Raw genomic sequence first — 12,422 nt, 5'->3', positions numbered from 1 at the left:
TGTAGCTTATAAGAATTGATAGTAGTGTGAGCTAATTATAGTAATATGCATGTTTGTTTATGATTTATTCTTTCAGAAACCATGTCTTTTAGCATGTTTGTTTGTGATCGTATTCTTTCAGAAACCATATCTTTAAGACACTTGCCGCTTCGCAGAAAGAGTCCAAAAATATTAAGTGCATGGGATTATTATTCTTTTGTCACTGTGTTGATATAGATGTGATTTTCAAGGAAAATAAAAAAGAGTTGCATGTCAGGATTTTGTTTTCTTTTTGTCCTTTTGTGTGTTTTTGCTTCTAGACTGTATAAACTAAGCATTATGTAATCAAATATTTGCCATCACTTGATTTTTTCTTGGAATTTGTGATTTTTCTGTTTTGGCTGCATCAATGCATCCTCTTATATCTCATTATTGTAAATAATATGAGAGATATGGTAATAGGATTGTGTGGACTGTAATGTTTAGTGGATTGCCACAACCCATGATTTTCAGTGTAGACATGGCATACGTGCAAGGTGGATGTTGATCTCATGGACCTACCACGACTTGGGATTGGGTCGTTGCCTAAAGGTAATGGTTCTTCAATGATCGTAGGCATCCAATTAATGGCCTGCAAATGGATGGTAAGAAGTATTTGTTGCAAAAAATGAGCAACACAACTGTTCACATTAAACGAGCATTAATTGTACTGACCAGATCCTCATCCAGCTACTTTTCCTATCACCACAATTTTTCATCCATGGCCCATCCATGAGGTGGTCCATCAGATCAATGGACCTGATCACACAGACATGCTGTGTTTATGTTGGAGATGACGACCACTTGTCACTATGGCTTGTGGAACCCACGTACAAGGTTTTACATTTCGGTTTCGGTTTCGATTTTGGTCAACACAGAAACGGAAACATTTTGGTTTCAGTGGAAATTTCGGTGAAAATCTTGTAAAATCATGGAAACATATGGAAGCATATGCAGATGATGAATTTTTTTGATCTTTTAAAGAAATGTGCAAATGATGAAAGTTTAAAATGGAACTTTGGGAAATGCTAGAATAAGCACACATGCATACTTAGAAACCGTCACATAAGCAACAAAACCATCCATAATGGCTTAACCACATCGAACACCTAGTGACATGCATTGTCGCACATGTCTAGAACGGTAAAGTTAATAAAGAAGTACAGTGTAATAAAGTCTACGAAAATACAATGACCAATCTCCCCTCTAAGGACCCCAACTTTATGTCAATACCACAGAGTTATGAGGTATTAATTGTCCCATGCTGATCTGACATACCATGCATAAGATATAGTTACTTTATTGTGTAGTTCAATGATGTTTCCTACCAAATATTATTCTCTACATTAATGAAATGAAATGATATGCAAATAATGTCTTTCCATTTTTTTGTCATTTCGGTCAAATTTTGGAAATTTCGGTCAAATTTCGAGAATTTCGGTCAAAATTTCGTGGAAATAATAATGTGAAAGGAAATCATGTAGATTTTGTTCCGGCGGGGATGAAAATGGAAACATTTCGGTCATTTCGGGAAAATTTCGGGGAAATTTCAATCCAATGGCCGCCTATCATTTTTCATACTAAAATTTGTTGTCTGATGATTATTTTCATTTTATATGTTGAAACATTATGTGCCAAAAGCTATGGATGTTCTGTGATGGTTTACTATTCATTTTCTATGAATGTTTACCTCTGTCACTAGGATCAATATATGCGATCAAGAACGAGCTATTGATCACTATTTTGGGACTGATATTGTAATTCAAGTGTTTCTTAGTTTTTGAAATATAGTAGCCATCATTTCTCTTTTGGCTAAATCACTACAAATAGATGGGCGAACAAATAATAAGCTGTTTTCTTACGACAAGCTGCCTGTTTAAACGTGTTTGTACAATGGTACCCTATATTAAGGGAATTGTAGTTATTTATCATCCTGTATAATATTAGTATCTATATCACTGGGATACTTCATATTTGACTCATGAAATTATTCCCCTCTCGTCATACACAACCAAAGTTCTGAAAATCGGAATCAAATCGTAAATAGTAACAGGGTTCGAATCGTAGAAGGGATCAAATCGTAAATTGGATCGTAAATCGTAAGTTTTTTTTCGCATTTATATATAAAAATGAGTATCTTTTTAAATGGAAAAAATGAGAAAATATATTAAAAATTATAAAAAGGTCAAAAACAGAAATAGAATGAGTAATTATCTGGTTTTTATTTAAAACCATTAAATTAAATTAAATATAAAATAAAGAAAAGAAGGGGTTTATAGGTTATAAGTTGGTAACAAGCACGAATGACGAGAAGGAGAAGAATGAAAGAGGAGGAGAAAAAGGAGGAAGGAGGAGAATAATAGAGTTAGGGTTTTCTTTACTTGTTTTTAGGTTATAAGTTACGGCGAGGGGTTTATATACTGTTAGAAGAGGACAAGAGGATGAGGAAGGGAAAGACAAAGAGTGAGTTGGAGATGGTTCCTCCTCACTTATGTATTTATATAAAGGAGGTAAAGAGTACAATGACAAAGACGCCCTTAGGCACATACACACTTCTAACACTCCCCCTCAAGCTGGAATGTATATATCATGCATTCCAAGTTTGTTACAAATATCATATAATTTGCTTCAACTCAAGGATTTAGTGCAAACATCAGCTAGCTGATCCATTGATCGAGTGAAAGTAGTGTGTATTTCTCCCTTTTGAATTCTCTGGCGTATGAAATGACAATCCACTTCTCTATGTGCTTGGTTCGCTCATGAAAGACAGGGTTGGTGGGAATGTGAATGGCAGCCTTATTGTCACAATACAACTGAGCCGGGGATGATGTGAGAATCCAATCTCAAATAGGAGAGAGCGAAACTAGATAAGCTCGTCACTATTATGTTACATGGCTCGGTATTTGGCTTTTACACTCGATTTGGCCACTACATCTTGTTTCTTCCTTTTCCATGATACTAAGTTACCACCAACAAAGGTACAATATCTAGTAGTGGATCTTCTATTTTCTAGTGGCCCCGCCCAGTCTCTATCACAGAACCCTTCTAATTTCTCATGGCTGTCTCTTGAAAAGCAGCCCTTTCCCTGGTGCGTTTTTTCAAGTATCGGAATCCAGCTGCCCAGTGAGCGGTACGAGGGGAACTCATGAGCTGGCTAACAACCTCCACTACAAATGAAATATTGGCGAGTGACTGTGAGGTATATAAGTTTCCCAACGAGCCGTCAGTATCTGCAAGGGTCATCTAACAAGTGTAACAAGCCTCCCACTTCTGGAAGTAGCTTTGTATTTGGGTCCATGGGAGTAGCAGCTCGTTTCATATCCAAAGATCCTGTCTCATCTAGTAGATCTAATACATACTTCCTCTGTGAGAAGGATGGATTACCACATGAGTAAGCTACCTCAATCCCCAAAAAATATAGCAGGCGCCAAGGTCTTTTGTAGAAATTTCTTTTTGCAAGTAGGCTTTCAAATTTTGTATCCCAATTATATCACTCCCTGTAATAATAATGTCATCGACATAGACAACGGGAAGGACATGACCAGCAACAAACTGATGACTAAATACTGAGTGATCAACGGCGCACTGCTTCATGCTATATCTCATGATAGCATTACCGAATCTCCCAAACCATGCTCGAGGAAATTGTTTGAGGCCATACAATGATTTGCGAAGCCGGCATACTGAGGAGGGCATTTCTCCCTGAGCAACATACCCAAGAGGTTGCTCCATATACACCTCCTCAGTCAGATCGCCATGGAGAAAGGCATTCTTGACATCGAGTTTATATAAGGGCCATCCCTGTTCACAGCAAGGGATATTCATACGCACACAAGGGATTTTGGCAACGGGAGAGAAGGGCGGCCATCTTAACATCCAAGCACGCTTTCAGGCATTCCACTGTCCCATCTGGCAAGTAATTGATGGCGAACACCTAGTGACAACGCTCAGGCTGAGCACCCGGAGGAAGAGGAACCAGATCCCAAGTAGTATGATTGGCCTGAAGGGCGGACATCTCACTATCCATGCCAGCATGCCAACATGGGTGAGCAAGGGCTTCCACCATAGACTTCGGCAAACAAACCAAGGACAAGGAAGAAACAAACCTACGAAACAAAGGGGTGAGATGATCATAAGAAACAACAAAAGAAATAGGATGTGCAGTGGTACGCGACCGTGTACGTGAAGCAACAGAAGAATTGCCATGAACATCACAAGAGGGAAGAATAGGTACCTCAGAGGAAGAAAAAGACATGATCTTCAGCTGAAGAGACGATGCCTCGGGCGGTGCGGGATGGGAGTCGGGCCTCGGGCATCGTTGATAGAGTTGCAGAGGAGCTGAAGAAGGAGGCGCCATCACCTGCACAGGATCTGGAGTAGGAATAGCTGGCACCTGAAAGGGTGCGGAAGGGGATGGAACCGGGTCAGGAAGGACCGAAAGAGGTAGAGGGATTGGTGAGTCGGTAATAGCTCGGGTAGTCGCAGTGGGAGTATCGAAGAAAGCAACCGACTCAAAGAAAGAAACATCTGCTGAAACAAAGATCCTGCAAAGGCGAGGACTATAGCACCGATAACCTTTCTGGGTTGGGTACGAGAGTAGCCCAGAAAGACACTGCGCTCCGCCCGAGGGTCTAATCCATCCAAACCAGGAGTAAGCAAAATAGACACAACCAAAGACCCGTGGTGTAAGAGGAAAGGCATTCCCCGAAGGATGTAAAATGGAGAAGGGAGATTTACCAACTAACACAGAAGAGGGTAGGCTGTTAGCTAGGAAACAGTAGGTAAGGACGGCATCACTCCAATATAGTTTAGGGACCCTCATCCGAAAGAGAAGGTTGCGGGCCATATCGAGGAGATACCTCAATTTCCTCTCGGCTACACCATTTTGTTGGGAGGTGTAAGCACAAGAGGACTGATGCACGATGCCATGACTGGCTAAGAACTCCTGGAAACCATTGGATGTAAAGAAGTACCCTCGAGCATTATCAGTTCTCAAACATGTAAGACGACAATTATACTGGTTAGTGATTTCTGCGTGGAATGTCTGGAAAGCATGAAACACCTCAAAACGATCAATCCTTAAGTAAAAAGAGCCATGTCATACAAGAAAAGTCATCCACAATAATAATAAAGTATTTATATCCAAAAAGAGACATGGTCCTCGAGGGACCCCAGACATCAGAATGCACTAACTCAATAGGGATCGAGACCCGGCTAATAACACATGAGGGAAATGACACATGATGGTGCTTAAGTTCACATGACTCACATTGGCATGACTGAAGTGGAGAGAGACAATAGAGGTCTGCTGAAGATATTGAAGAGACGGATGGACAAGACAACAATGCCACTGATAGGCATCTACGGAAGTGTGCAAAATGGTAGGCGTTGGGCTGCAGTCAAGACAATAAAGACCATTCACCTCACGACCTGAACCAATATTTTGCCAGTAAAGAGATCCTGAAAGACACAATAAGAAGGGAAGTTTAGATTTTTTGTAAGCTGGCTGACAGAAAGTAAATTAAAAGGAGATTTCGGGACACATAAGACTGAAGATAAGGTAAGGCCAGAATGAGGTGAAAGGGTACCAACACTAGAAGTGAGAGAAATGGTCCCATCAGCGAGAGTAACAGAATGAGAAAGGGAAAGAAATTCCTGAAATGAGTTAAGTGAAGAAGAATTACCAGTTCTGTGGTTTGAGGCCCCGGAATCAATGATCCAGAAGCTGGACCTAGAAGGTAGAGAGGCAAGTGAGCTATCTGGCTGGGCAAAACCCGCAATGGGAGAGTGGCTGCTCAAGCGAAGGTGTTGAAACTCCTCATAGTCAGCCCTGAAGAGATGGAAAGTTTCATCAGGGGCTGCTGTGCTAGCTGTGGAGGAGGGAGATGCATCAGGGAGACCGACGGTTGTGATATGAGCAGAACTGTGATGACGGAGCTCTGGATGTATAGCATAACAAGTATCAATATGATGGCCCTCCGCTGACAATGAGTGCAGTAAAGGTGACCACGTCAACCATAACCACCCCGCCTCCAGTATCGCTGCCACCAGCACAACCAAGAAGACCAGCCACCACCGGGCCATAACGATCAACAGTACTATATGCTGCAAGCGTAGAGCTATCGATGGGAGCATCAAGAGAAGAACCATCCGAGAGACAATGATGTGCTCGAGAATACACATATGCAAGGGGGCAGGGAACCAGAGCCAATAATCTACTGGCGAAGGTGTAGAAAGTCTGGTCCCAAAGCATGGAGGAAGTGGACCACATGGAGCTGCTCGCGTTGCCTGGCAAGAACAGTCGGGTCAGTGGTGAGGGGCATAAAGATATCCAATTGCTGACAAAGTGGTACGAACTGACTGTAGAAGGCTAGAGGAGTGTTGCCGCACTGGAGACGTATCCAATCGCAATACGTAGTACAGATGCGAGTGAGGTTGTCCACCCCATAATAGAGAATAGAAGTATGATCCCAGATGGCTTTGGATGTCGGAAGGCACATCATCGTGCCAGAGATATGAGAGGCCATGCTCTGCCGGAGGAGGGTGCGAATCATGGCATCATCCTAATGCCATCAAGGATAAGAGGGATCCATGGAAGATGGAGGATCACTCTTAATGAAATGGAGCGAATCATGGCCTTTCAAATGAATGCTTTGGATCACCCCAAAAATGTGGGGCCACATGAGTTTTTGAAGCAGCTGCTCAGATAAGCTATCTGAGCAGCTGCGCAGGAACACTCCTCTCTCTCTCTCTCTATATATATATATATAGAGAGAGAGAGAGAGGAAAATGATTGTGAGCTTGAAGCTCATATAGCTTATATGAGCTTGAGGGCCCAAACACATGTGGGCCCACATTGTTAGGATGATCCAAAGCATTAATTTGAAAGGCCCTTACGTAGATAGGAGGTGTTCAAAAAATCAGCTCCATAGGATCATCCTAACCCATCCAAAAGTGGAGGGCAAAATGGACAGACATCATTTTCCACAAATCTGCCCATTTTTGCCCTCGCTTTTGGAGGGGTTAGGATGATCCAATGGAGCTGATTTTTGGTACACACCCTGTCTATGATGGGGCCTTGCAAATGAATGGTTTGGATCACCACAAAAAATGTGGGACTCATGTGTTTGGGCCCTCAAGCTCATATAAGCTATCTGAGCTTCAAGCTCACAATCATATAAGCTCGTGCTCAGATAGCTTCAAGCTCATATAAGCTATATATGCAGAGAGAGAATAGTGTTTATGAGCTCGTGCTCAGATAGCTTATCTGAGCTCGAGCGTCAAAAACTCATGTGGGCCCATGTTTTTGGGGGATCCAAAGCATTCATTTAAAAGGCCCTATCATGGATAGGGTGTGTACAAAAAATCAGGTCCATTGGATCATCCTAACCCTTCCATTTGTGCGGGGGAAAATGGACATATACTGTTTCTCCACAAATCTGCCCATTTTTTCCTCCACAAATGGAAGTGTTAGGATGATCCAATGGAGCTGATTTTTTGTGGACACCCTATCCATGATAGGGGCTTGCAAATGAATGCTTTGAATCCCCCAACAATGTGGTCCCACACTTGTTTCTGAGCTCGAGCTCAGATAAGCTTATTTGAGCTGTAGCTCAGAAATACACACACACACACACACACACACACACACACACACACACACACACAAGTAAAAAACCCCGTGCGATGCACGGGCCGACAAAGAACTGTACGGACCACATCATAGGTTGATCCAAACCGTCCATGTGATGGAACACAACATAAATATGTTGTGCCCGTAAAATCATTTCCATAGGCTGATCCTAGCCCTCCAATCTATAGAGGTCTCCATAATTGTTGTTCCTCTTAAGGTGCCCATAATTCGTCAATATTTTTTAAGTTGTCTTGAATCCGTAGTATTATGTAATATGTTCACAAAAATCCGTAGTATCATGTAACATATGCACCCAATCTGTAATTTTGCAAAGAAAAAACGCCACCATGTTGACTTTGTGGACAAAATGTATAATAAAAAATTCATAAAGAAGGGTAAAATAGGTATTGTGAAGGGGGTAGGATTGAAAATATGGGGCTTTAATGGGGGCCTTTATTAACAAAAGCAAAAAAAAGTGATCTGTAATTCTATTAGAATTTTGGAAGAAATTCAAATAATTCTCTCATTTTCTCTTCTGCTATATATATATATATATATATATATATATATATATATATATGAGGAAATGGTTTGTGCGCAGCTGCACAGATAGCTTATCTGTGCATGGCTGCCACAAACCATGGGGGGGCCACATTTTTGGAGGGATCCAAAGCATTCGTTTGGAAGGCCCTTCCATGGATAGGGTGTGTACCAAAAATCAGCCCTATAGGATCATCCTAACCCAATCAAAGTTGGAGGGGAAAATGGACACACTGTTTCTGCCCATTTTTTCCCTCCACAAATGGCAGGGTTAGGATGATCCTATAGGCCTGAGTTTTGGTACACACCCTATCCATGGAAGGGCCTTCCAAATGAATGCTTTAGATCCCTCCAAAAATGTGCCCCCCCCCCCCCCCCATGGTTTGTGGCAGCCATGCACAGATAAGCTATCTGTGCAGCTGCACACAAACCATCTCTCTCTCTCTCTCTCTCTCTATATATATATATATATATATATATATATATATATATATATATAGACACACACACACATATATATTATTCATTTCCTAGAAAAGTGGCAAAGGCTTAGCTGAGCTGAGTTGAGTGTGTGTGTGTGTACATATATGGATATATAAGATTGTTGTTTATAGGGAACTAATCAGGCAAAGGGTGAAGGATTTCTAGATCTGTTCATATGCCGAGTCCATGGGCAAGGCCTTGGAATTGAAAAGGGTGTTGTGCGCTGGCCCAACAGGCCAGAGAACTCCAATAGAAAAGGAAGTTTAAGACCTTAGACACTCACAATGGCCAAGGTTCTGGCATTCAATCTAAGAAGCAGAAGTGTAATCAATCCGGTAGTGGATCCTAGCAGCAAGGTAGTGGCCAAAAAGGCGAAAATTTGAAGGGGTGGTGCTTCAGATGCAGGAGCCATGATGAGAAAGGATGCCCATATGTGACGGGTGCTTGCTTCGTCTATGGGCTACTTTAACAGAGAAAATCCAATTGTCCCCAGAAGAAGGAAGATCAGACTCAAGGACCAACCCAGACCGCACCAGCCTTGCCAGCACCAGCAACTCAGAATCGACCTGCTAATCAGAGGCCTCGAATACTAGCAAGAATTTACAATATCAATGAGCAGAACGCTCAGACCTCTAACACGGTGGTGACATGTACCTATTGATTTCTGATGTGTATGCACATATGTTTTGTTTGGTACGGCATGTCCCATTCTTTTATATCTGATTTTGTTAGAAAGAACAAACTAAAGTATGAACCCATGGATGTGGAACTAGTAGTGGATACCCGAGTAGAAAGTGCTATAGTGGCAGAGTATCTACAAGTCTTACACAATTAAGATTGAGGGTAGGGAATTACCTGTGAATTTGGTGGTCCTAGGGATGAAGGATTTTGATGTCATCTTAGGAATGGACTGGTTGGCAACAAATCATGTCAATCCGTATTGTCAGGAGAAGTTGGTAAGGTTTTGTATTCCTGAATCCTGATCAGACAGAGTTCTTTTTTAAAGATGTATGAGAGTTGTACCTCCCCGAGTTATATCAGTCATACATGCCAGACGATTATTGAGAAATGGATGTTAGGGATTTTTGGCATCAGTAAGGGATGTAAGTCAAGGAGACCCAAGACTAGAGGACATTCCTATAGTGAGGGAGTATCTGAATGTCTTTCCAAAGGAGTTGCATGGGTTGCCACCAGATAGAGAGATAGAGTTCACTATCAACCTAGTGCTTGGCACATGGCACAGGATCAAAGGCTCCCTATTGAATGGCTCTAGCAGAACTGAAAGAGCACAGTGTGCGGTTGCAAGAGTTGCTAGATAAAGGGTTTATTAGCCCTAGTGTGTCTCCTTGGAAAGCCCCGGTTCTATTTGTGAAAAAGAAAGATGGTAGCATGCGACTCTGCATAGACTACAGGGAGTTGAACAAGGTGACTGTTGAAAATAAATACCCTTTACCAAGAATTGATGATATGTTTGATCAGCTTCAGGTCCATAAGTATTTTCAAAGATTGATCTTCGATCAGATTATCACCAATTGAAGATTAAGGCAGAGTATGTGCCGATTTTTTTTTTTTTGAACTGTTATTGCCACTACGAGTTTATGGTATTAGAATTTGGTTTGACGAACGCGCCAGCAGCTTTTATGGACTTAATGAATAGGGTATTAAACCCCAACTGGATGAGTTCGTTATTGTATTCATTGACGACATCTTAGTGTATTCTCAGGGAAGGAAAGAGCATGAATAAAACTTGAGAATAGTCCTCCAGGCCCTTAGAGAATAGAAACTTTATACAAAACTAATAAGTGCGAGTTTTGGCTCGAAGAAGTATCCTTCCTTGGGCATGTGATTTCTAAAGACGGTATATCCGTGGATCCTCAAAAAATCCAGGCAGTGGTAGAATGGAGACAGCCAGAATGGAGACGGCTGATCAACGTATTAGAAGTACGAAGTTTCTTGGGATTGGCAGGTTACTATAGAAAATTTGTTGAGGGATTTTTGAGTATTGCAGTACAGTTATTTTGCATGTTTTGCAAGATATGCTAGTCAGTTGTTATGCAAGTATACAATAATTACATAGAATGCCAGTTAGATACTCCAATTAATTTTTGATGATATTCTTGTTATTAAATTGTTAGTTTAGAACTTGTCTATTTCATTGAGCTTTGGCTCATTCATGTATTCTATGTTAGAGATGGCGTAGCAGTAGGATGTTTTGATGCACGAGATTTTGGGAGTGAGCAAAAGCACAAGATCAGTTATTTACTTTTGAACAGTTGAAGTAGGAATGAACTTTAGTTGAATCAGTTGGTTTAATTCAATGTGTTCCGTTGGACAACAGATTGATAGTTCCGCATTTATTTCACTCTGACAGTTGATTATTCATTTATGGATTGGTTATTTAGTTGCTCTTTTTATTGCATGGTTCCTTTGAATGCATTATATATTGATGGTTTATGAAGATCATGTGGCACTGTTACGTGACTAGACTATATCCCGGTTTGGGGGCGTGACAATCTTAGTGTGTAAATTTACTGAACTTCAATCAACAAGTCGAAATTTTGACCAAAGTACATTCAAAAGCTTGGGTTTTCACTTTTTTGCTTGACAAGTGCTTATGTTATGTTTTCTTGCTTGTTTCTTTAATTATGGTGCAAATGCATCATCTAACTTTTGATTTGATGGATATACAGTTTTAAATATTGAGAAAAAGGATATTTTCGAATAAAAGGCGATCATATATGCATATTAGATTCTAATTTTAATGTATATGACTTCATGCTTGATCCATCAATTGAAAATGGTAAAATTGCTGAACTTTTTGGATCATCTTTTGACGATTTTTCATTGTGATTCTAGACGATTTTTTATTTTCAGCACGGTTCTGTTGATCTGTAGATGAAAGGAGGATGAAAATTGTAGAGATTGGTGGGGCTCAACAGCTGTTGAATATGTTGGAGGATGCTAAAGATGACCGCACACGCAAAGAAGCTCTCAAGGCTCTCGTTGCTCTTTCTTTCTCAGGTAAATTGTTCTGCAAATTTCCTTGCTTGCATTTATGAATATGTTAAATATGAATTTTGGCATTTAGTTTCCTACATTGTTTCTGACATGCTTATTAGCATAGGTCTTTGAAATTTTCTGCTTGGTGGAACCCCTAGATATCTAAATATCTCTGCTATTCAGAGGTTTTAGACTGTGGCCTTGGCCATGAATATCTTACTGGAACCCACTAATGGTGATCGAGATTTATCCTTCATAAAATGTTATTCCAGCAACAACCTGCAAGTATCTTCAACATGTTTAATGATTTTCAAATTTATTGAAGTTAAATTAGGCATTTTGATTTCAAAATGCAGATAGAACCATTAAAAAATTCGGCATTTTGATTTCAAATTGCAGATAAAACCATTAAAAAAATCGATAGCAGCACCTAATGGCAAGAAGGATTCGAAATCGGGATTCGAAGGTTCCGGGGATGGTTGGGAGCGGGATTCGATTTTTCGCTGGGGATTCGCCGGGGAGTCGTCGGGGATTCGTCGGGGAGTCGTCGGAGAGTCGTCGGAGAGCGATAAAAAATTAATAAAAGATAAAATTTAAGGAAAAATACCTGAAAATCAAAATCTAAGCATTCAACTGTACACCATTAAACATAAACATGATTCTCCAAATACTGAAATTATAACAGTTTTTCATTCAGGAGCCAGAGGCCCAGGATTCCACCATTAAACAAAAAATTCAGTTTCCAAAA

General features: G+C 40.7%; 1 protein-coding gene across 2 annotated transcripts in view; it reads left to right on the top strand.

Moving 5' to 3' along the window:
• LOC143886122 (ARM repeat superfamily protein) overlaps window positions 1-12,422 on the top strand; it is a 52,505-nt gene that overhangs the window by 8,314 nt on the left and 31,769 nt on the right. For both annotated transcript variants that reach the window (XM_077390089.1, XM_077390088.1), the window contains one exon: window positions 11,570-11,695. In XM_077390089.1, coding sequence (XP_077246204.1) covers window positions 11,570-11,695 — 126 coding nt within the window. The remainder of the gene's footprint in view (window positions 1-11,569; window positions 11,696-12,422) is intronic.

The sequence above is a fragment of the Tasmannia lanceolata genome, unplaced genomic scaffold (genome assembly GCF_043159265.1).
Source record: "Tasmannia lanceolata isolate RefF3 unplaced genomic scaffold, GAP_Taslan_0.1 ptg000011l, whole genome shotgun sequence".
In the NCBI taxonomy this organism is placed as follows: Eukaryota; Viridiplantae; Streptophyta; class Magnoliopsida; order Canellales; family Winteraceae; genus Tasmannia; species Tasmannia lanceolata.
Note: the sequence above shows the minus strand (reverse complement) of the source record. Positions and strands in the feature narration are given on the sequence as shown.